At 55.8% G+C, this 24,903-nt stretch overlaps 2 protein-coding genes across 2 annotated transcripts; both read left to right on the forward strand.

The window, feature by feature from the left end:
* Window positions 1-1,804: 1,804 nt before the first annotated feature.
* On the forward strand, window positions 1,805-13,159 carry LOC137306327 (forkhead box protein N2-like). Its single transcript, XM_067975476.1, has 4 exons — window positions 1,805-2,350; window positions 4,481-4,584; window positions 8,961-9,380; window positions 13,063-13,159. The coding sequence occupies exons 1-4, from the start codon at window positions 1,805-1,807 to the stop codon at window positions 13,157-13,159; spliced, it is 1,167 nt and encodes a 388-aa protein (XP_067831577.1).
* A 1,435-nt stretch (window positions 13,160-14,594) lies between these two features.
* LOC137306378 (phospholipase A and acyltransferase 3-like) lies at window positions 14,595-20,269 on the forward strand. Its single transcript, XM_067975533.1, has 4 exons — window positions 14,595-14,873; window positions 17,492-17,597; window positions 18,164-18,429; window positions 18,817-20,269. Exons 1-4 carry the CDS (start codon window positions 14,859-14,861, stop codon window positions 19,174-19,176), a joined length of 747 nt encoding a protein of 248 aa, XP_067831634.1. The 5' UTR covers window positions 14,595-14,858; the 3' UTR covers window positions 19,177-20,269.
* Window positions 20,270-24,903: the final 4,634 nt, after the last annotated feature.

Consider the following 24,903-nt stretch of genomic DNA (forward strand, 5'->3'; position numbering starts at 1 on the left):
ACGTTGCCCCATCAGTTCCCGGCCGACGGGTCAGGCTGGCGATTCAAACAGCGCTGTTTCCCAAAGAAATAAATCCCCACTCTCTGCGATCGTGGAACTCTTAAACTATCCGTTTCCTCGCATCGCCCAAAATGTTTAAGCTGTGCAGTAACTCCGGGTTTGGGTGCCTCTGCCTGCGCTTTAAACCGGAGAGAATCCCGGTTGCCAACTCCGGTCAGACATATCCCTGGAGGTTTCGTCACATGATCTCCTGCCCCCCGCCGCCCCTCTCCCCCGCCTTCTCCGATACTTTTATAACTAATTAGCGAAAGTGTCCAAAGATTATTGCCCCGGTGATTTATTTCTCCTGGGTTACTTGCAGCAGTGCAGAGGAGATTAACCTTTCGTTCCTGGAGCCTCCAGGGCAATCCTGGAGAGTTGGCAACCCCAGGCCCGCCCCACTGCGGCCCAGATTGGTGACATTGTTGTGTCTGGGAGGGAGCCTCCAGCTGGCTGGGCAGCGACCCAGAAACAGACGGCGAGGTGTCGAGTGGCGAGGTGTCGAGTGGGGAGGTGTCGAGTGGGGAGGTGTCGAGTGGGGAGGTGTCGAGTGACCGGCTGTTGTTTTGTTTTGGCTGTGGATGGTGGGGAGGTGTCCCCGGGGGGGGGGTGGGGGGGCAGGCAGGGAGGCTACACGTTTCAACCAGACGATTAAACCGTGCCACCTGCCAGAATTCCTACTGTGCGGGCTCCCAGTCAGAGTAGGAGGGGCCCGGGCTGGGCTGGGACTCTCAGATTTTGGGGGGAGGAAGTGGGAGAGAATTTCTTTTTTTTCTCTCTAAATTGTTTTGTGGAGAGACTGGAGAAACTGGGGTTGTTCTCCTTTTAGAGCAGAGAAGGTTATGGGGAGATTTAATCGAGGGGTTCAAAATCATGAGGGGTTTTGAGGGAGGCCATTCACCCCATCGAGCCTGTGCCGGCTCTTTGAAAGATCTATCCCATTAGTCCCACTCCCCCCCTGCTCTTTCCCCAGACCCCCTGTAAATTTTGTCCCCTTCAATTATTTCTCCAATTCCCTTTTGAAAGTTATTATTGAATCTGCTTCCACCGCCCTTTCAGGCAGTGAATTCCAGATCGTCACAACTCGCTGCGTAAAAAAACATTCTCCTCATCTCCCCCTCTGGTTCTTTCACCAATTATCTTAAATCTGTGTCCTCTGGTTACCGACCCTCTCACTGGAAACGTGCTCTCCTGGCCGGCCTCCCATCTTCCATCCTCTGTAAACTTGAGTTCATAGCTGCCCCGTATCCTAACTCCCCCCGAGTCCCGTTCACCCATCACCCCCTGCGCTCGCTGACCTACATCGGCTCCCGGTCCAGAAACACCTCGATTTTAAAATTCTCATCCTTGTTTTCAAATCCCTCCATGGCCTCGTCCCTCCCTATCTCTGTAACCTCCTCCAGCCCCTACAACCCTCCGAGATCTCTGCGCTCCTCCGATTCTGGCCTCTTGCGCATCCCCGATTTCCATCGCTCCGCTGTTGGCGGCCGTGCCTTCAGCTGCCTGGGCCCTGAGCTCTGGAATTCCCTCCCTAAACCTCTCCGCCTCTCTCTCCTCCTTTAAGATGCTCCTTAAAACCTCCCTCTTTGACCAAGCTTTTGGTCACCTGTCCTAATATCTCCTCATGTGGCTCGGTGTCAAATTTTGTCTGATTTACGTTCCTGTGAGGCGCCCTGGGACGTTTTACTACGTTAAAGGCGCTATATAAATGCAGGTCCTTCTTTCTTTCTTTAGGAGTGATTAATTTCCTTTGGTCGACTGCCCGATGAGCAAAGTAGACGGACCGCGCCTCGGGACGGGAGAGGGGCAGCAGAAGAGCAGCAGCCCGGCCCCTCCCCGGGGGTCGCAGGTCGGCCGGGCTCGGGGCCCGAGGCCTAGCTCCCCCTCCGCCGTCGGCAGCAAGCGCAAGGCGAGGGGGGGACGAGGGGGGGACGAGGGGGGGACGAGGGGGGGACGAGGAGCTGACCAGCCTTCACTGGCTGCACGAGAGCGAGAACCTGCTGACGGGGAGGCTCCGGCCGACTGCTGCCCGGCCCGGGCCAAGGAGAACCAGCCCCCGCCCCTGCCCGCTCCCCCCGAGCTGGAGGCCAAGCCTCAGGGCACCTCCAAGCCCCCCTACTCCTTCAACTGCCTGATCTCCATGGCGATCGAGGGCTCACCTGCTCAGTGCTCGCTGGTGAAGGAGATTTACCAATGGATCTTAGACCGTTATCCGTACTTCAAGAGGGCGCCCGTGGGCGGGAAGAACTCAGTCAGGCACAACCTGTCCCTCAACAGGTGTTTCAAGAGAGTGGAGAAACAGGAGAGGGAGGTGAGGCACATGGGGTGGGGGAGTGATGGGGGGTTGGGGGGAGTGAGGCAGGGGGAACGGGGGGGAGTGAGGCGGGGGGAACGGGGGAGTGAGGCAGGGGAATGGCGGGGGGAACGGGGGGGAGTGAGGCAGGGGGAATGGCGGGGAGTGAGGCGGGGGGAACGGGGGGGAGTGAGGCGGGGGAACGGCAGGGGGAACGGCGGGGAGTGAGGCGGGGGGAACGGGGGGGAGTGAGGCGGGGGGAACGGGGGAGTGAGGCGGGGGAATGGCGGGGAGTGAGGCGGGGGAACGGCGGAGGGAAAGGCGGGGAGTGAGGCGGGGGGAACGGGGGAGTGAGGCGGGGGGAATGGCGGGGAGTGAGGCGGGGGAACGGCGGAGGGAACGGCGGGGAGTGAGGCGGGGGGAACGGGGGGGAGTGAGGCGGGGGGAACGGGGGGGAGTGAGGCGGGGGGAACGGGGGGGAGTGAGGCGGGGGGAACGGGGGAGTGAGGCGGGGGGAACGGGGGGGAGTGAGGCGGGGGGAATGGCGGGGAGTGAGGCGGGGGGAACGGGGGGGAGTGAGGCGGGGGGAACGGGGGAGTGAGGTGGGGGGAATGGCGGGGAGTGAGGCGGGGGAACGGTGGAGTGAGGCGGGGGAATGGCGGGGAGTGAGGCGGGGGAACGGCGGAGGGAACGGCGGGGAGTGAGGCGGGGGGAACGGGGGAGTGAGGCGGGGGGAACGGGGGAGTGAGGCGGGGGAACGGGGGAGTGAGGCGGGGGGAACGGGGGAGTGAGGCGGGGGAACGGGGGAGTGAGGCGGGGGGAACGGGGGAGTGAGGCGGGGGAACGGGGGAGTGAGGCGGGGGGAATGGCGGGGAGTGAGGCGGGGGAACGGGGGAGTGAGGCGGGGGGAATGGCGGGGAGTGAGGCGGGGGAACGGCGGAGGGAACGGCGGGGAGTGAGGCGGGGGGAACGGGGGAGTGAGGCGGGGGGAACGGGGGAGTGAGGCGGGGGAATGGCGGGGAGTGAGGTGGGGGAACGGCGGGGAGTGAGGCGGGGGAACGGCGGAGGGAACGGCGGGGAGTGAGGCGGGGGGAACGGGGGAGTGAGGCGGGGGAACGGGGGGGAGTGAGGCGGGGGGAATGGCGGGGAGTGAGGCGGGGGAACGGGGGGGAGTGAGGCGGGGGGAACGGGGGAGGGAACAGCGGGGAGTGAGGCGGGGGGAACGGGGGAGTGAGGCGGGGGGAACGGGGGAGTGAGGCGGGGGAACGGGGGAGTGAGACGGGGGGAACGGGGGAGTGAGGCGGGGAACGGGGGAGTGAGGCGGGGAACAGGGGAGTGAGGCGGGGGGAACGGGGGAGTGAGGCGGGGGGAACGGGGGAGTGAGGCGGGGAACGGGGGAGTGAGGTGGGGGAACAGGGGAGTGAGGCGGGGAACGGGGGAGTGAGGTGGGGGGAACGGGGGAGTGAGGCGGGGGGAACGGGGGAGTGAGGCGGGGGGAACGGGGGAGTGAGGCGGGGAACGGGGGAGTGAGGCGGGAGAATGGGGGAGTGAGACGGGGGGGAACGGGGGAGTGAGGCGGGGAACGGGGGAGTGAGGCGGGGGGAACGGGGGAGTGAGGCGGGGAACAGGGGAGTGAGGCGGGGGAACGGGGGAGTGAGGCGGGGGGAACGGGGGAGTGAGGCGGGGGGAACGGGGGAGTGAGGCGGGAGGAACGGGGGAGTGAGGCGGGGGGAACGGGGGAGTGAGGCGGGGGGAACGGGGGAGTGAGGCGGGGGGAACGGGGGAGTGAGGCGGGGGGAACGGGGGAGTGAGGCGGGGGGAACGGGGGAGTGAGGCGGGGGGAACGGGGGAGTGGGGTACAGGCTACAGAAGATTCACTGAGGTGGTACGAGGGATGAGACGTTTTAGTTACGAGCTTTAGAACAGAGGGGGTTAACTTGGGTATTGTGAGAGGGGGTTTGAAAATTCTGGGAGGTTTAGACCAGGTCCATTAGTTGCACTGGTTAGTGAGTCAGTAACTAGAGGAGATCAATATAACTTGACCGAAAGAATGAAGGGAGAGGGTTCGGAGCAATGCTCTGTACCCGGAGGGTGTGGGGACGATATTTTTGCCCCAAACTGTCACTCCAGGTCTGCTTCTGTTCACAGGCCCTGGGGAAATGTTCCTTTTGGTGCATCGATGCCGAATCCAGGCCGAACCTGCTGCAGGCCATCAGGAAACGATCGCTGTGCCTCCACAGCCCTGCTCTCGGGTAAGTGCGAGGGAGGGGACGGTCTGTGTGTGAGAGGACATTCCACCGGGGCGGGGAGGGGGGGAGGGAGGAACACAGTCCCACGCGGCCTCCCGAACCCCTCCGTCCTCCGATTATAGGCGTGGAGCAGACTTGCCTGAATCTGGAGCCTTATCACAGCAAGATCCCACAAAACAGCGATTGACCAGTTAAATCTGTTTCGGGTCATATTTAAAAAAAGCAAACCAAGCACTGGGGCTCGTTTCCAGAGGGAGAGAATTGAAAAGCAGGGAAGTTCTGATAAACTTGTATCGAACCCCGGTTAGACCGCACTGGGAGTTATTGTGTTCAGTTCTGGTCTCCATATTGTAAAAAGGATATAGAGGCACTGGAGAAGGTGCAAAAAATATTTACAAGGAAGATACCAGAACTGAGAGGTTATAAGAGGAAAGGCTGAACAGGCTGGGGCTCTTTTCTCTCTAGAAAAGAGGAGGCTGAGGGGTGACCTGATCGAGGTCTTTAAAATAACGACAGGGTTCGATAGGGTAAACGTAGAGAAGGTGTTTCAACTTGTGGAGGAGACCAGAACCAGGGGTCATGAATATCTGCGCAGCCTCTTGTAATAACGCCCTCTCTCTCTCTCTCTCTCTCTGCACCAGCTCCAGTGCCACAGATCAGCAGTACCCAACCTGCACTCAGGACCACAGCATGAAGGACCTAGGTGACCAAACAGCCCCTCCCTCCTGTCTGTCTGATCGTCGACAGCAAGGGGAGCGACGCCCAGGCCCGAGAAACCAAAGCTGTATCTCTGGCTGGCAGCCACAGAGCAGTGAGTACAGGAACAGCAGGCAGCATTGTGAAGCCTACCCTCCCATCACAGGCCCCATCCTGTCACAGACACTCCCAGTTAATGCTCTCCGCTTCTGTAGAACTTCCCCCCACCCCTGACTGTAAGAATGAAAGACTTGTATTCACACAGCTCCTTTCACCACCTCAGGACGTCCCAAAGGGCTTTACAGACAATGAGGTACTTTTTTCAAGTGTGGTCACTGTTGTAATTTGGGTGCAGCGAGTTCCCACAAACAGCAAACAGATCATCTGTTTTTTTAGTGATGTTGGTTGAGGGATAAATATTGGCCCCAGGACACCGGGGAGAACTCCCCCTGCTCTTCTTCCAATAGTGGCCGTGGGATCTTTTACATCCACCTGAGAGGGGCAGACGGGGGCCTCGGTTTAACGTCTCATCCGAAAGACGGCACCTCCGACAGTGCGGCGCTCCCTCAGTACCGACCCTCCGACAGTGCGGCGCTCCCTCAGTACCGACCCTCCGACAGTGCGGCGCTCCCTCAGTACTGACCCTCCGACAGTGCGGCGCTCCCTCAGTACTGACCCTCCGACAGTGCGGCGCTCCCTCAGTACTGACCCTCCGACAGTGCGGCGCTCCCTCAGTACTGACCCTCCGACAGTGCGGCACTCCCTCAGTACCGACCCTCCGACAGTGCGGCGCTCCCTCAGTACTGACCCTCCAACAGTGCGGCGCTCCCTCAGTACTGACCCTCCGACAGTGCAGCGCTCCCTCAGTACTGACCCTCCAACAGTGCGCACTCCCTCAGTACTGACCCTCCGACAGTGCAGCGCTCCCTCAGTACTGACCCTCCGACAGTGCAGCGCTCCCTCAGCACTGACCCTCCGACAGTGCAGCACTCCCTCAGTACTGACCCTCCGACAGTGCAGCGCTCCCTCAGTACTGACCCTCCGACAGTGCAGCGCTCCCTCAGTACTGACCCTCCGACAGTGCAGCGCTCCCTCAGTACTGACCCTCCGACAGTGCAGCGCTCCCTCAGCACTGACCCTCCGACAGTGCAGCGCTCCCTCAGCACTGACCCTCCGACAGTGCAGCGCTCCCTCAGCACTGGCACTGGGAGTGTCGGCCTGGATTACGGGCTCGAGTCTCTGCAGTGAGACTTGAACCCACAACTCACTAAACAGCCGGGAGTCTCAATCCTGACCACTGTCCAGGGACAACTGCTGGGAGGTTCGGGCGGGGGCTGGGGTCTCGGTGTTGGGGACAGGTTCGAGCGGGGGCTGGGGTCTCGGGGTTTGGGACAGTGTTCTGACACTCGCTGCCTGGGCTGTCACGTGACGAGTGGGCCTCCCGCCCCCTTGGTTGAGGCAGCGGGGGGCGCGTGTGGAATGGGACCCCTGTGAGTGGGAGGAGAGGGGAGTTCGTTGGGCGGAGGGAGGGGTGACGAGGGCCCCCATTGTACCCTTCCACCCACCCCTGCATCCCACCCCTGACTGTCAGGGGGGCCCCAATCAGACTAAGAGCAGGAGGCTCCACTGGGCACAGTTACCATTGCAATGGGCCATGTTACGAGGTTACCAAAGGACACTCTCTCTAGGTGCCACGATTGGCATTGTAGATCTCCACATGTGTACAGCAGCTGGTAGTGATGGAGCGCCTGTCACCCAGACCTCGCTGCTCTGATACCCACCCTGGGGAGACCCCCTCTTATACCCCGCCTCTGCCTACCCCACCCCCATGGGCAGTCCCACACTCCTCCCCTCCCCCTCGGTGTGGGGGACTCAGCTCCACGAGTGGAGACGGACGATGTTACGGAGGTGGAAACAGGTGGTCTCGGTGATGGAGAGGAAATGGGGTCGGGAACTCGGCTCGGGGTCAAACAGGAGCCGAGGTTGCAACCTGCATTTATATAGCGCCTTTAACGTAGTAAAACGTCCAGGGCGCCTCACAGGAGCGTAAAACAGACGTAATTAAACACCGAGCCGCGTGAGATATTAGGACAGGTGAAGGCACGGCCGCCAATGGAGTGATTAAAATCGGGGGATGGGCAAGAGGCCGGAATTGGAGGAGCGCAGAGATCTCGGAGGGTTGTAGGGCTGGAGGAGGTTACAGAGATAGGGAGGGAGGGGGACGAGGGGCCGTGGAGGGATTTGAAAAGAAGGATGGAGAATTTTAAAAGGCCAAAGTTGGAGACCCGTCTGGTTCAGCCTCAGTCGGTGTCCATAGAGGGAGATGGAGTCGGTGACGAGGGAACGGAGTTTACGGGAGGGACTGAAGACAATGGCTTCGGCCTTCCCAAAATTTAACTGGTGGAAATCATTGGCAGTGGAGGGGTCGAGAGAGGTCGTACGAAGGTTAAACTTGCCTGCCCTCATAAAGCTACCTTGTCCTCCTGCTGTAAACAGCCAAGGAGGAAGCAGTCAGATTCTCCCCGCTATCAACCAGACCGAGATCAGGAACTCGCTGTGCTTTGAATGGGGGCCTGTGACTTACTGTACAGTCTGGTGATGCGATACCAGCTCGTTGTGTATCCAGGACTCTGTTACTGTACAGATCAGCGGCTCACCCCTGAACTCCGGCTTTAGTCCATTCTCCAGCTGGACAAATCCAGGAGCAGCTTTCTGAAGCGAATCAGGAGCCTGGTCTTTCTCCAGAAACTCACTCGCGATGGGACCGGGATAACCGTTAATGGAGAGCTCACCCACACAGGCAGGTATTGCAGAAAACACAGTCTGTCAACTGGTAAAACATGGGGGGTGGGAGACAGACAGGGGAGGGGGAGACAGACAGGGGGAGGGGGGAGGGGGGAGACGGACCAGGGGGAGGGGGGAGGGGGGAGACGGACCAGGGGGAGGGGGGAGACGGACCAGGGGGAGGGGGGAGGGGGGAGACGGACCGGGGGAGGGGGGAGACGGACCAGGGGGAGGGGGGAGACGGACCAGGGGGAGGGGGGAGGGGGGAGACGGACCAGGGGGAGGGGGAGACAGACCGGGGGGAGGGGGAGACAGACAGGGGGAGGGGGGAGGGGGGAGACGGACCAGGGGGAGGGGGGAGGGGGGAGACGGACCAGGGGGAGGGGGAGACGGACCAGGGGGAGGGGGGAGGGGGGAGACGGACCGGGGGAGGGGGGAGACGGACCAGGGGGAGGGGGGAGACGGACCAGGGGGAGGGGGGAGACGGACCAGGGGGAGGGGGGAGACAGACCGGGGGGGGGGGAGACGGACCGGGGGGAGGGGGGAGACAGACCGGGGGGGGGGAGACGGACCGGGGGGAGGGGGGAGACGGACCAGGGGGAGGGGGGAGACGGACCAGGGGGAGGGGGGAGACGGACCAGGGGGAGGGGGGAGACAGACCAGGGGGAGGGGGGAGACAGACCGGGGGGGGGGGAGACAGACCGGGGGGGGGGGAGACGGACTAGGGGAGGGGGGAGACGGACCGGGGGAGGGGGGAGGGGGGAGACGGACCGGGGGGGGGACGGACCGGGGGGAGGGGAGATGGCCGGGGGGAGGGGAGATGGAGGGTGTCGGACGGGTTGGAGGCAGACGGCCTGGTTTCTATTCTATTCCCTCACGTTTCACTTCCTCTGCTCCAGCCGTGACCCGGTGCCTCCTCCCCTCCGGGGAGACGTCTGCCTCTCCAGCCAGACACCCAGCAGAGATCACAACTCCAGCCTGGTGAGGACGGGTGAGTGGGAGGGCTGTCCCCAGACGCCCAGTGACAGGGCCCGGGACAGACTCTGTACCTTCTCCACCAAGCTTGGCCACAATGGAGACGAAGCCAGCGAGGGGTTCCTGAGCGGCAGCGAGTCAGAGATGGAGGACAGTTGGGAGGACGAGGGGGCCGAGGACTCGCTGGCGGACAGCGGCTTAGTCCCCCGGCGCCTCCGGGACCCCCCAGCTACGGAGGGGTCAGAGGGCAGCCTCGGGAAACGGGAGGTCCTGGGGATCTCGGAGATCGACGAGGAGCTGAAAGAGGTGGCAGGGTCTCTGCTCAACCTGGCTGGAATCCGCAGGTGAGGGGAGCCCGGGCCCAGCGGGGGGGGGGGTCACCGTTACCCCCGGGCTCACCGTTACCCCCCGAGGGTCACCGTTACCCCCGGGCTCACCGTTACCCCCCGAGGGTCACCGTTACCCCCGGGCTCACCGTTACCCCCCGGGCTCACCGTTACCCCCCGGGCTCACCGTTACCCCCCGGACTCACCGTTACCCCCGGGCTCACCGTTACCCCCCGGGCTCACCGTTACCCCCCGAGGGTCACCGTTACCCCCGGGCTCACCGTTACCCCCCGGGCTCACCGTTACCCCCCGAGGGTCACCGTTACCCCCGGGGCTCACCATTACCCCCCCCCGGGGCTCACTGTTACCCCCCCGGCGTCACCGTTACACCCCCGGGGCTCACCGTTACCCCCCCCCCCCCCGGAGTCACTATTACCCCCCCCCCAAGGGTCACTGTTACCCCCGGGGCTCACCGTTACCCCCCCCCCCCGGGGCTCACCGTTACCCCCCCCCCGGGGCTCACCGTTACCCCCCCCCGGCATCACCGTTACCCCCCCCCTGGGGCTCACCGTTACCCCCCCCCCCCGGGGCTCACCGTTACCCCCCCCCCGGGGCTCACCGTTACCCCCCCCCCGGGGCTCACCGTTACCCCCCCCCGGCATCACCGTTACCCCCCCCCTGGGGCTCACCGTTACCCCCCCCCCCCGGGGCTCACCGTTACCCCCCCGGGGCACACCGTTACCCCCCCCCGGAGTCACCGTTACCCCCCCCGGAGTCACCGTTACCCCCCCCCGGAGTCACCGTTACCCCCCCCCCCCCCGAGGGTCACCATTCCCCCCCGAGGCTCTGTAGGTAAACACCGGTTGTAACTGGGCTGCACTGGACCAGGAAAGGTCGTGGCTCAGTTTGTCTCAGTACCACACTGGGCCGTGCACTCACCCACTGAGTCATGTTTCTCCAGCTCTCATTACCTGGTCGTATTTCATTTTAAAATGAATGACTAATCAGGGAAAGCTTTCAAACTTGTGAGAAATTATTGTGTTCAGGGCCCACCATCTTGTTTTCCAACCTATGGTCACATGTTTCCCTCTAGTTGTGGCCTCCTGGTTCAGGAACACGGACACATGCGAGGGAGTATGAAGGAGATCGGATACACATACATGTACACACGTGAACAGACGCACACAGGCGAACAGACACGTACAAATACACACACGTACAATCACACACACATGCAACACACACGTACACATACGTACAAACTCACACGTACACACATGTGCAAACACATACGTACAAACACACATGTACACATATGTACAAACACTTACATACAAACACACACATACACATGTACAAATACACATGTACACATGTACAATCACACACATGTACAAACACTTACATACAAACACACACATGTACACGCACGTACAAACACACATGTACACAGGTGCAAACACACACATGTACACACATGTACAAACACACATGTACACACATGTACACACACGTACACACACACAGAGAATCGTTTCCTGTTCATTCAGTAGACACACCGAGTGAGTGAGGGACCCACTCCATGTTCTGCAGCTTCGAATTCGAATTCAGCGCGAGATTCAGTAGAAATCGTGTTTTCAGTTTAACCGAATAATCTACCCAATCAGACAGACGCAGAGTGAGCTGCCTCTCACAATTTAAAATTTAAAAACAAAAGCTGCCATCTCCGGGCCAATCGGAGTTTCCGTTTATTAAAGTATTCATGTTTCTGAAATGAATAAAAGATTTGTGACTGAAAGCTCCCCGTTTGTGTGTTCATCAGTGAGACTGGGAGACTCCGCACTCTAATACTGGACAGCCCGCTCTCAGTGCTCCATCAGGAAGGAGATGGAATTGCTTGCTTCAGCAAACAAGGCATCGGTCATTTGTTTTATACGTCTATGGGTAGCTGATTGGCTTATAGAATCGTATGCGATGAGACGTTAAACCGAGGCCCCGTCTGCCCCTCTCAGGTGGATGTAAAAGATCCCACGGCCACTATTGGAAGAAGAGCAGGGGGAGTTCTCCCCGGTGTCCTGGGGCCGATATTTATCCCTCAACCAACATCACTAAAAAAAACAGATGATCTGGTCATTATCACATTGCTGTTTGTGGGATCTTGCTGTGCACAAATTGGCTGCTGCGTTTCCCACATTACAGCAGTGACTACACTCCAGAAAGTACTTTCTATAAATGTAAGTCCTTCTTTCTTTTGCTCCTGGGACAAGTTGATCTACGTGTACCTCTGACTGTCGAGGTGGGAGTTGGGGGCAGAGAGTCTCTGGCCTGCTCACCGGTCCCTCTGTTTGTCCATCTCCTCTTCCTCCGATAAGCTCAAATACAGGGGGTGGGGAATCACCTCAAAGATGACGGGAATGTGTTTCGAGGTGTGCTGTGCGTTCTCTTAAATACCAACGGCAAACCCCTTTTCATTCAATTAACCAATCTGAGTGACACACACGTGTCCAATGGGATCACATCCTTTGGTGTCAATCACTCCTAAACATTTCAGAAATCTTCAAATTTATTGAGGCAGGTCCTCAGACATAACAAGGTCTTTATTTAGTCTCCTCCCTTCCTTTCAAATCTTTCTCTTAACAAAGGATCGACACAGGACCAGATAAGATCGGATTTATTTTTGTCCGACTGACCTCAATATTAGGGTCTTATCTTATCACTGGGAAGGAGTTACTTTCAGCCTCCCAGAATTCAGTTTTAATTCCAAATTACGGGGCTTTTTTAGCTGAAACTCCCATTTTGAGAACAGACTCGAGCGATTTACTGGCCGTTTCTGTATCCATGCTGCTACTGCCCCCTTTATTCCATGGGCCGCAATCTTGATCACAAGCCTATCATGTGGCACTTTATCAAACGCCTTTTGGAAGTCCATATACACCACATCCACCGCATTGCCCTCATCGACCCTCTCTGTTACCTCATCAAAAAACTCTTTCAGGTTAGTTAAACATGATTTGCCTTTAACAAATCCGTGCTGGCTTTCCCTAATCAATCCACACTTGTCCAAGTGACTGTTAATTCTGTTTCTAAAAGTTTCCCCACCACCGAGGTTAAACTGACTGACCTGTAGTTGCTGGGTTTATCCTTACAACCTTTTTTGAACAAGGGTGTAACATTTGCAATTCTCCAGTCCTCTGGCACCATCCCCCGTGTCTACGGATGTTTGGAAGATTATGGCCAGTACCTCCGCAATTTCCCCCCTTACTTCCCTCAGCAACCCAGGGTGCATCCCATCCGGACCGGGGGACTTATCTCTTCTTCTTTGGCCGTCCCTCAGGGTCGAGGATGACTTGCTTCCACTCCGGGAGGGTGGGTTCTGCGGTGGATGAATAGTCCAATCCTGGAGCCGCAGACTCTGCCACAGGTGGGGCAGGTAGTGTTTGACGAGGCGGGTGGGTGAGACGCTCTGGATTCTGGCCGCTCTTTCCGCTGCTTTCTCTCGGCCTCCGCGTGCTCCATTCGGTGACGCTCGAGGTGATTGGCGCCTTCGCGGATGCTTCTTCTCCAGTTTGGCCGTTCTAGGGCAAGCGATTCCCACGTGTCGGTGGGGATGTTGCATTTTTTTAGGGAGGCTTTGAATGTCCTTATAGCGTTTCCTCTGCCCTCCTAGTGATCGCCTGCCATTGCAGAGCTCGGAGTAGAGCACTTGTTTAGGGAATCTTGTGTGGGGCATGTGGACAATGTGGCCCGCCCATCGCAGCTGGTTGAGCGTGACCAGTGCCTCGATACTGGAGATGTAGTAAAGCAGCCCGCTTGATTGGCACCCCATCCACCACCCTAAACATTCACTCCCTCCCTCACCCTAAACATTCACTCCCTTCACCACCGGCGCACAGTGGCTGCAGTGTGTACCATCCACAGGATGCACTGCAGCAACTCGCCAAGGCTTCTTCGACAGCACCTCCCAAACCCGCGACCTCTACCACCTAGAAGGACAAGAGCAGCAGGCACATGGGGACAACACCACCTGCACGTTCCCCTCCAAGTCACACACCATCCCGACTTGGAAATATATCGCCGTTCCTTCATCGTCGCTGGGTCAGAATCCTGGAACTCCCTTCCTAACAGCACTGTGGGAGAACCGTCACCACACGGACTGCAGCGGTTCAAGAAGGCGGCTCACCACCACCTTCTCAAGGGGCAATTAGGGATGGGCAATAAATGCCAGCCTCGCCAGCGACGCCCACATCCCATGAATGAATTTTAAAAAATGTTAGCCTGGGAGGGAACGCTCACATTGGTACACCTATCCTGCCAGTGGATTAGCAGGACTTTGCGGAGGCAGCGTTGGTGATATCTCTCCAGGGATTTGAGGAGTCTGCTGTCCATTGTCCATGTTTCTGATGTGTACAGGAGGGTGGGGACCACGGCTGCTCTGTAGACCGTGAGCTTGGTGCTGGATTTGAGGTCTCGGTCTTCGAACACTCTGTTCCTCAGGCGTCACTGGCGCATTGGAGTCGATGTTGAATTTCATCGTCGATGTCTGCTCGCACCGAGAGGAGGCTCCCGAGGTATGGGAAATGATCCACGCTGTCCAGAGGCTCACCGTGGATCTTGATGGTCGGGGGGCGGTGTTGTGTGGCAGGAGTGGGCTGGTAGAGGACCTTTGTTTTCCGGCCCATTCTCTCACACGCCTCGGTGAATGTGTCGACGATGGTTTGTAGCTCGACCTCTGAGTGTGCGCACACGCAGGCATCGTCTGCGTACTGCAGCTCGATGACGGAGGTTGGCGTGGTCTTGGTTCTGGCCTGGAGGTGTCGAAGATTGAACAGTTTCCCACTTGTCCTGTAGGTTAGCTCCACTCCGGCGGGGAGCTTCATGGTGATGGGGTGGAGTGTTGCAGCGAGGAAGATGGGGAAGAGCGTTGGTGCAATGACACAGCCCTGCTTGACCCCAGTTTGCACTCGTATTGGGTCTGTGGTGGATCCGTTGGTGAGGATCACGGCTCACAAGTCATCGTGGAGCAGGTGGAGAATGGTGACAAATTTTTACTTTAAGTACAGCTAGGCTTTCTAGTACCTCCTCTTTATCAATTCTTAGCTCATCCAGTATCTCAATTATATCTTCCTTTATTGAGACACTGGCAGCATCTCTCATTTAGTACCTCAGCCATGTCCTCTGCCTCCATGAGTCGATCTCCTTTTATGGTCCTAATCAGCCCCATCCCCTCTTCTTCCTGTTTATCGCTTCCTGTCGAAGACCTTTGGACCTGAGACAAAGTGAAACTGAAATAAGCCGTGATTTATTGATAACTTTATTTGTCAATTGAGGCAACTTGTATATTTAGCCTGTCAAAGATTACAGCACAGAACCCAATAGCCAAGTACTTTTAAAAGAAAGCGACAGCATTTTTCGATTCCAGTCGTGAAACTCTGAGGGAGAGAGAGTCTCTTCACTTCCTTCTAGCTCTTGATCTCAGTTCTGAATCACTAAACGAAAATGGGAAACCTAAACGTAAGTTTGTTCTTTACTTTTTTGATCTTTAGCAGTTCTAACACTTTTAACCTCAACAAACAGAGAGTAGGGATAAACGGGTCATTCTCAGGTTGTCAGGCTGTAACTAGTGGGGTATCGCAAGGATCAGTGCTTGGGCCTCAGCTATTTACAATCTATATCAATAACTTAGATGAAGGGACCGAGTGTAATTTATCCAAGTTTGTGTTGATACAAAGCTCGGTGGGAAAGTAAGGTGTGAGGAGGACACACAGAGTCTGCAAAGGGATATAGACAGGTTAAGTGAGTGGGTGAGAAGGTGGCAGATGGAGTATAATGTGGGGAAATGTGAGGTTATTCACTTTGGTAGGAAGAATAGAAAAACAGAATATTTTTTAAATGGTGGGAGACAAAGAAATGTTGGTGTTCAGAGAGATTTGGGTGTCCTCGTAAATGAATCACAGAAAGTTAACATGCAGGTACACCAAGCAATTAGAAAGGCAAATGGTATGTTAGCCTTTATTGTAAGGGGGTTGGAGTATAAGAGTAAGGAGGCCTTATTACAATTGTACAGGGCTTTGCTGAGACCACACCTGGAGTACTGTGTACAGTTTTGGTCTCCTTATCTAAGGAAGGATATACTTGCCTTCGAGGCGGTGCAACGAAGGTTCACTAGATTGATTCCTGAGGTGAGAGGGTTGTCCTATGAGGAGAGATTGAGTAGAATGGGCCTATACTCTCTGGAGTTTAGAAGAATGAGAGGTGATCTCATTGAAACGTATAAGATTCTTGACAGGGTAGATGCTGAGAGGCTGTTTCCCCTGGCTGGAGAGTCTAGAACTAGGGGGCATAGTCTCAGGATAAGGGGTCAGACATTTAAGACTGAGATGAGGAGGAATTTCTTCACTCAGAGGGTTGTGAATCTTTGGAATTCTCTACCCCAGAGGGCTGTGGATGCTCAGTCATTGAATATATTCAAGGCTGAGATCAATAGATTTTTGAACTCTTGGGGAATCGAGGGATATGGGGATCGGGCGGGAAAGTGGAGTTGAGGTCAAAGATCAGCCATGATCTGATTGAATGGCGGAGCAGGCTCGAGGGGCCGAATGGCCTGCTCCTGCTCCTATTTCTTATGTTCTGATGATTTTGAACACCTCTATCAAATCTCCCCTTAACCTTCTCTGCTCTAAGGAGAACAATCCCAGCTTCTCCAGTCTCTCCACATAACTGAAGTCCCTCATCCCTGGGACCATTCTGGTAAATCTCCTCTGCACCCTCTCCAAGGCCCCGACATCCTTCCTAAAGTGTGGTGCCCAGAATTGGACACAAAACTCCAGCTGAGGCCTGACCAGTGTCCTATAAAAGGTTTAGCATAACTCCCTTGCTTTTGTACTCTATGCCTCTATTAATAAAGCCCAGGATCCCACATGTTTTTTTAACAGCCTTCTCAACCTGTCCTGCCACCTTCAAAGATTAGTGTACGTACGCCCCCAGGTCTCTCTGTTCCTGCACCCCCTTTAAAATTGTACCATTTAGTTTATTTTGCCTCCCCTCATTCTTTCCAAAATGCATCACTTCACACTTCTCTGTGTTAAATTTCATCTGCCATGTGTCTGCCCTTTTCACCAGTCTGTCTCTGTCCTCCTGAAGTCTGTTACTATCCTCTACATTGTTTACTACATTTCCGAGTTTCGTGTCATCTGCAAACTTTGAAATTATACCCTCTATACCCAAGTCCAGGTCATTAATATATATTAAAAAGAGCAGTGGTCCTAATACTGACCCCTGGGGAACATCACTGTAAACTTCCCTCCAGTCTGAAAAACAACCGTTCACCACTACTCTCTGCTTTCTGTCCTTTAGCCAATTTTGTATCCACACTGCCACTGTCACTTTAATCCCATGGGCTTTAATTTTGCTTGTGTAGATATCGATAGATGGATGAGCAAGAGTGTCAAATGAATTCCCTTCTCACACAATCTTACAGCACAGAAGGAGGCCATTCGACCCATCGTGCCTGTGCCGGCTCTTTGAAAGATCTATCCAATTAGTCCCACTCCCCCCTGCTCTTTCCCCAGATCCCTTTTCCCCTTCAAGTATTTCTCCAATTCCCTTTTGAAAGTTATTATTGACTCTGCTTCCACCGCCCTTTCAGGCAGTGAATTCCAGATCATCACAACTCGCTGCGTAAAAAACATTCTCCTCATCTCCCCCCTTTAAACTCTCGAAACTCCACATCAGGAACACATTCAAAAATGAGCCTGTAAACGTAGCTACAGTTGGATTGAAAATGAGGAAGGGATGGTCTTGTTCGATTAGCGAGAAGTTAGTGTGACTCAGGCAACACGAACGGTGTGTCCATATATTGATGGACCAGACTTCACAGGAAGGTTAGTGATGCTCCTTCTCCCAGGCCTCTGCCACCAGCTGTGGGGGACCTGGAGTAACCCTCTGCCCAGCTTCCTCACTCCTCTTTGGGGAGGGGCCTGACCTCCTGTTCACACAGAGCCTGCAGGTCAGGAGTTGAAACACACATCCAGCTATTCCCTGCCCTCACCGTTACAACCCAAGGAACTGCAAATAAATACACTTTCAAACGGCCGTGCTGACATCTAATGTAAAACCCGTCTCGTTTCCAGGAATCCGCAAGTCCCAAGGAAGGAGATTTGATTGAAATATCCCGACCTTTATATAAACACTGGGCCATTTATGTCGGAAATGGAGAGGTCATCCACTTAACTGGAGGTAAGAGCAACCAACATCCTTTTCTATTGACAGAATAAAAGTATAAATCTTAAGTCTGCCCACATTCCATTCTAAGTTGCTGCGTCCACCTTTACAATGGAGACTGCCTATGTAAACGTCACGCTGTAATTACAACCTTTCACCAGTGGAGGTGCTGCAGCGTCACCACTGGCAGGAGGGTGTAATTACAGTGTGGCCCCGATGCCTGTGGATCCCTTTCCTCCACCATTGGTGGCAAACCTTTTAACACCAAGGACTGGAGTTCCCTCCCTAAACCCTGACACCAATGGCGGAGCCAGTGGAGGGGTCATGACCCCACTTCCCCCCCCCCCCCCAATCATTTTGAGGTCAGCCAAATGTGGACTTCTTATAGGCCAAATTGGCCACATCTGGAGTTCGACCCCCCCCCCTCCCCAATCCTTCAGCACTGGCTCTCCCACCCCCTGACATTTCTCTCCCCAACTTCAAAAGCTGCCTCGAAACCTCTGTGACCAAAGGTAATGTCATCTCCCTGAACCCTATATTGTCTCAGTCTCAGTATCCCGTCCCTTTAATATATTTTCTAGATGGCGGGTCTATGGATTTCATCATTGGATCCTCCAGCTCTGCAATAACCGCTGTGATTAAGAGAGAAAGACTCACTGAGGTCGCTGGAAATTATCCCTACCGTATCAACAACAGTTCTGACAGGATATGGACACCGTTTCCTGTTGACCAAATAATAAAAAGAGCAGAAGCAAAGCTTGGAAACAAGGAGAAGTACAAAATAACAGCAGCAAACTGTGAACACTTTGTCAATGAAGTTCGGTATAATATGGCAGTGTCGAATCAGGTGAACACATCCCATGATTAACATGTAATTATAGACCAGGGGGGTGGGGACCTTCTGATGTTATTTTGCCCTCGCAGTCAACAGGTGTCTGGCCAAGTGTCTGAGCCACATTGACACTCGGTGTTGTGTGAGGTAAATGGGGACCTTATACCTGTTTGGCAGTGAGAGAGTCGGGGAACGAGAGGGGGGAGGGGGGTCAGGCCAGAATCCCTTGGTTACTCCATGGGATGAGAATGGAGGCCGAGGCACGTCTTAAAGGGAAGAGGTCACTAGAGGTCACGCAATCAATGACGCGGCAGGGTGTATAGAGTTGGGATCTCAGTCACTTTAACCATGTTCACTGTAGTGTCTGTTTCTATCTCTAACTGAAGCAATCTCTTTCCACAGGTCATGGAAGCTGTTGCTGCTGGTGTCGGTTTGGGTGTGGGTGTGGGTGCTGCTGGTGTCGGTGTGGGTGTGGGTGCTGCTGGTGTTGGTGTGGGTGTGGGTGCTGCTTTTTGGGGCGGTGTTGGTGCTGGTGTTGATGCTGTTGATGCTGCTTTTCACGGTGGTGGCGATGGTGATGCTGCTTTTTGGGGCGGTGTTGGTGCAGTTGGTGCAGTTGTTGGGACTGTTGTTGGTACTGCGGTTAGCGGTTTTGTTCGTGTTGTTCGTGTGGTTGGTGCGACTGGTGCTTCGGTTCATGGTTTTGTTACTGGAACTTCGAGACCTTCGGCTGATGAGCGAGTGCATTCGGTTGCTGTATAAATTCTCCCAATCAGACCTAATCGTTTCTGTATTTATTTCAACTACATTTACACAATCACTCAGATTTGCTCCGTGTTGATCTCGCTTTTAATTTCAATGCAATTAAGTTGCCAATCTGACTATAATTTGTCTTCAATAAGGATGATTCACCTCCACACCTCCCCCCCCCCCGTATCCTAACTCGCACCGAGTCCCGTTCACCCATCACCCCCTGCGCTCGCTGACCTACATCGGCTCCCAGTCCGGGAACGCCTCGATTTTAAAATTCTCATCCTCGTGTTCAAATCCCTCCATGGCCCTCGCCCCCCCCCTAACCCCCCATCTCTGTAACCTCCTCCAGCCCTACAACCCTCTGAGATCTCTGCACTCCTCCAATTCTGGTCTGTGGGCATCCCCGATTTCCATCGCTCCACCATTGGCGGCCGTACCTTCAGCTGCCTGGGCCCTAAGCTCTGGAATTCCCTCCCTAAACCTCTCCGCCTCTCTCTCCTCCTTTAAAACCCTCCTTAAAACCTACCTCTTTGACCAAGCTTTTGATCACCTGTCCAATCACCAGACAGGAGGTTTCCCTCCCAGTCGGGGAACACTTCAGCAGTCAAGGACATTCAGCCTCCGATCTTCGGGTAAGGGTTCTCCAAGGCGGCCTTCGAGACACACGACAACGCAAAATCGTCGAGCAGAAATTGATAGCCAAGTTCCGCACCCATGAGGACGGCCTCAACCGGGATCTTGGGTTCATGACACGCTACACGTAACCCCACCAGCGAATAAAAGTTATCTGTTTTTAATACAACAGGTCATTCTCTCTCTCTGCCTTTCGGGTCTCCCTCTCTCTCTGTCTTTGTGTTCTGACCGTTTGTGTATTCAGTAGTCTTGGATGTAATGTTTCTCTGTCTGAACACATCCACTCCTTTGATTGCTTTGATTACCTCTCTGCCGAGGTGTGATAACGGGCAGTTGGAAAGATTATCTGTAATCACCAGGCATTGTTCTCTGACTATATTTGCTGTGCCTTTATGGAATCCCACACTCACCTGACGAAGGAGCAAAGCTCCGAAAGCTTGTGATTTCAAATAAAGCTGTTGGACTATAACCTGGTGTTGTAAGACTCCTTACATTTGTCCACCCCAGTCCATCACCGGCATCTCCACATCACAAATATCTCCTGATGTGGCTCGGTGTTAAATTATGTTTGATAATCGTTCCTGTGAAGCGCCTTGGGACGTGTCACTATGTTAAAGGCGCTATATAAATGCACTGTGATCAAATCACATGGACATTGTGATCAGCTGCTGCTCTGGTCCAGGCTCTCAGCTGCCCCCCTGAGTGGCCAGTGAGAGTGCAGCAAATCTCACTTCCACCCACACCAGTAATCCCAGGGAGAATCAGTTTGTTCAAATAACTTTGCCTCTCCCGGAAATTCCAAGGGAAATCTGTATCTTCAATCTGTGAACAAGCGAATGGCCCCCTGTGTTAAATTTGCGCACAGCAAGATTCCACAATCAGCAATGAGAGTGGGGGGTGGGGGCAGGGGAGAGGGGAGGGGAAGGGGAGGAGGAATGAAGAGGGGAGGGGAGGAGGAATGAAGAGGGGAGGGGAGAAGGAGTGAGGGGGAAGGGAGAAGTGAGGAGGGGAGAGGGGGGAGGAGTGAGGGGGGGGAGGAGTGAGGGGGGGAGGAGTGAGGGGGGGAGGAGTGAGGGGGGGAGGAGTGAGGGGGGGAGGAGTGAGGGGGGGAGGAGTGAGGGGGGGAGGAGTGAGGGGGGGAGGAGTGAGGGGGGAGGAGTAGGGGGGGAGGAGTGAGGGGGGGAGGAGTGAGGGGGGGAGGAGTGAGGGGGGGAGGAGTGAGGGGGGGAGGAGTGAGGGGGGGAGGAGTGAGGGGGGGAGGAGTGAGGGGGGGAGGAGTGAGGGGGGGAGGAGTGAGGGGGGGGAGGAGTGAGGGGGGGAGGAGTGAGGGGGGGAGGAGTGAGGGGGGGAGGAGTGAGGGGGGGAGGAGTGAGGGGGGGAGGAGTGAGGGGGGGGAGGAGTGAGGGGGGGAGGAGTGAGGGGGGAGGAGTGAGGGGGGGAGGAGTGAGGGGGGGAGGAGTGAGGGGGGGAGGAGTGAGGGGGGGAGGAGTGAGGGGGGAGGAGTGAGGGGGGAGGAGTGAGGGGGGGAGGAGTGAGGGGGGGAGGAGTGAGGGGAGGGAGGAGTGAGGGGGGGAGGAGTGAGGGGGGGAGGAGTGAGGGGGGGGAGGGAGGGAGGGGGAGGAGGGAGGGGGGGAGGAGTGAGGGGGGGAGGAGTGAGGGGGAGAGGAGGAGAGGGGGAGAGGAGGAGTGAGGGGGAGGGAGGGAGGAGTGAGGGGGGAGGAGATGTCGACCCCCAGTATCCATTACGATGGGTGACCAGGGATATGTGGGGGGTTAACGGGGAGGGGGACTGAAACATTTTACAGGTGTCTCCAGGACACGGGACGATGAGCCACTGCGTCCAGTTTAAATTGACCGGTGAAGGGCCTGAGATGTCGCACAGAGTCTGGGGAAAGAGCAGAGCGAGACTCGCTCGATATCGCACAGTTTTATTGGGATAGAAAAATCGTAATACTTTACATATTGAAGCAAAAAGAGACAGAATGGAGACCCTTACTGAAGGCCAATGATTCCCCCCCCCCGAATACTGATAACAGGCCCGCTGTTGATAACTCAAGGAAAGCACAAAAAATCACTGGGAGACATCGACACTCGGCCCGAGGGCGGGGGAAGCAGATTCAATAATAACTTTCAAAAGGGAATCGGATAAATACTTGAAGGGGAGAAATCTGCAGGGCTACGGGGGGAAAGAGCAGGGGGGGGGGGGGAGTGGGACCAATGGGATAGCTCTTTCAAAGAGCCAGCACAGGCACGATGGGCCGAGTGGCCTCCTGCTGTGCTGTATCGTTCGACAAATCTGTAACCAACTCCTCCCCAAGTGATAAGTGGCCGGTGTAACACGATCGCCGGTCCCCCCCCAGAGAGCGACGGAACGGGCCGGTTGTTTGTAACATCCGAGCTCAGAGGAACACTGATCCCCACCCCCTCCCCGAGATCGTTCCGTCCCTCCTTCCTCCCGTCACCCCCCCACCCCACGGAGGCGCCGACTCTCGCCGGGGTACGGAGCCCACAGCTGCCGCGTTCTTCACCTGACAGCGCGGGCCGGCTGTTCGACTGCGGGGGGCCTCGCGGCCGAGCCTTTATCCTGTCCTCGCCCGACGTGCAGGCGCAGATGCACAATTGGGGGGTGGGATGGGATGGGGGGTCAATGGACAGTGATTGGGAGCAGGAACCCCGGTTTCCGACCCCTCCTCCTCCCCAGTCCAAGGGGGCCGAGGCTGGTCTGCGGTTTTGGGGGGGGTGCAGATTCTGACCCATCCCATGTGTCTCCTTGTTTTCACCTTTGGCTCTCCTTTGGCTGAGCTTGCACGAGGAAATTGCACGAGGAAATTGCACGCGCACATTTGATCACGAGCTTGTGCTTACAGTCGCACACAATCCTTTTACACCAAGGTTTAGAGTTTTTTTTTTAAAAAACAATATATTTTAAACACAGTTCCCAACATTGCAGCAATGTAGAGGCTGCAGCAATCGCGGCCACTGTACAGTGAACAGGAGCAGCAACACTGGGGGGTTATTCACCCCCCTCCTCAACCCACAGGACAACCGTAGCCCTGGCTGCAAATCGGCCAACTCAGCCTAGGCCGGGAATGAAGCCTGAGGCTCTCCTGATCTGCGTGTGGGGCTCAGTCCCACACCGGGTGGGGAATTTACACACTCAGTCACTGGGCGGCTCCCCGCTTGGTTTTAACGAGTGGTCCTGAGGCTGAGACACAGAGCAGCAGGATCCAAACACAAACCCGACACCTCCCCTTCCTCCATCTGTCATTATTATACATCGAGCTCATGGCACCAAAAATACAAAACACCTTAAAAAAAATAAAGACAAAACTCACTATTTACAACACAGAGCGAGACATCACTCCACAACACGACTTCAGGTAAAGCAGGAACTCCGTCCTGTCAAACACTCCCAGGGCAGGTACAGGGTTAGATACAGAGTAAAGCTCCCTCTACACTGTCCCATCAAACACTCCCAGGGTCAGGTACAGGGTTTAGATACAGAGTAAAGCTCCCTCTACACTGTCCCATCAATCACTCCCAGGGCAGGTACAGCACGGGTTAGATACAGAGTAAAGCTCCCTCTACACTGTCCCATCAAACACTCCCAGGGCAGGTACAGCACGGGTTAGATACAGAGTAAAGCTCCCTCTACACTGTCCCATCAAACACTCCCAGGGCAGGTACAGCACGGGTTAGATACAGAGTAAAGCTCCCTCTACACTGTCCCATCAAACACTCCCAGGGCAGGTACAGGGTTAGATACAGAGTAAAGCTCCCTCGACATTGTCCCATCAAACACTCCCAGGGCAGGTACAGGGTTAGATACAGAGTAAAGCTCCCTCGACACTGTCCCATCAAACACTCCCAGGGCAGGTACAGGGTTAGATACAGAGTAAAGCTCCCTCTACACTGTCGCATCAAACACTCCCAGGGTCAGGTACAGGGTTAGATACAGAGTAAAGCTCCCTCTACACTGTCCCATCAAACACTCCCAGGGCAGGTACAGGGTTAGATACAGAGTAAAGCTCCCTCTACACTGTCCCATCAAACACTCCCAGGGCAGGTACAGGGTTAGATACAGAGTAAAGCTCCCTCTACACTGTCCCATCAAACACTCCCAGGGCAGGTACAGGGTTAGATACAGAGTAAAGCTCCCTCTACACTGTCCCATCAAACACTCCCGGGGCAGGTACAGGGTTAGATACGGAGTAAAGCTCACTCTACACTGTCCCATCAAACACTCCCAGGGCAGGTACAGGGTTAGATACAGAGAAGCTCCCTCTACACTGTCCCATCAAACACTCCCAGGGTCAGGTACAGGGTTAGATACGGAGTAAAGCTCCCTCTACACTGTCCCATCAAACACTCCCAGGGCAGGTACAGGGTTAGATACAGAGTAAAGCTCCCTCTACACTGTCCCATCAAACACTCCCAGGGCAGGTACAGGGTTAGATACAGAGTAAAGCTCCTTACACTGTCGTCAACACTCCCAGGGCAGGTACAGGGTAGATACAGAGTAAGCTCCTCACTGTCCAACACTCCAGGGGCAGGTACAGGGTTAGATACAGAGTAAAGCTCCCTCTACACTGTCCCATCAAACACTCCCAGGGCAGGTACAGGGTTAGATACAGAGTAAAGCTCCCTCTACACTGTCCCATCAAACACTCCCAGGGCAGGTACAGGGTTAGATACAGAGTAAAGCTCCCTCTACACTGTCCCATCAAACACTCCCAGGGCAGGTACAGGGTTAGATACAGAGTAAAGCTCCCTCTACACTGTCCCATCAAACACTCCCAGGGTCAGGTACAGGGTTAGATACAGAGTAAAGCTCCCTCTACACTGTCCCATCAAACACTCCCAGGGCAGGTACAGGGTTAGATACAGAGTAAAGCTCCCTCTACACTGTCCCATCAAACACTCCCAGGGCAGGTACAGGGTTAGATACAGAGTAAAGCTCCCTCTACACTGTCCCATCAAACACTCCCAGGGCAGGTACAGGGTTAGATACAGAGTAAAGCTCCCCTCTACACTGTCCCATCAAACACTCCCAGGGCAGGGACAGGGTTAGATACAGAGTAAAGCTCCCCTCTACACCTGTCA

The sequence above is a fragment of the Heptranchias perlo genome, chromosome 43 (genome assembly GCF_035084215.1).
Source record: "Heptranchias perlo isolate sHepPer1 chromosome 43, sHepPer1.hap1, whole genome shotgun sequence".
NCBI classification, from domain to species: domain Eukaryota; kingdom Metazoa; phylum Chordata; class Chondrichthyes; order Hexanchiformes; family Hexanchidae; genus Heptranchias; species Heptranchias perlo.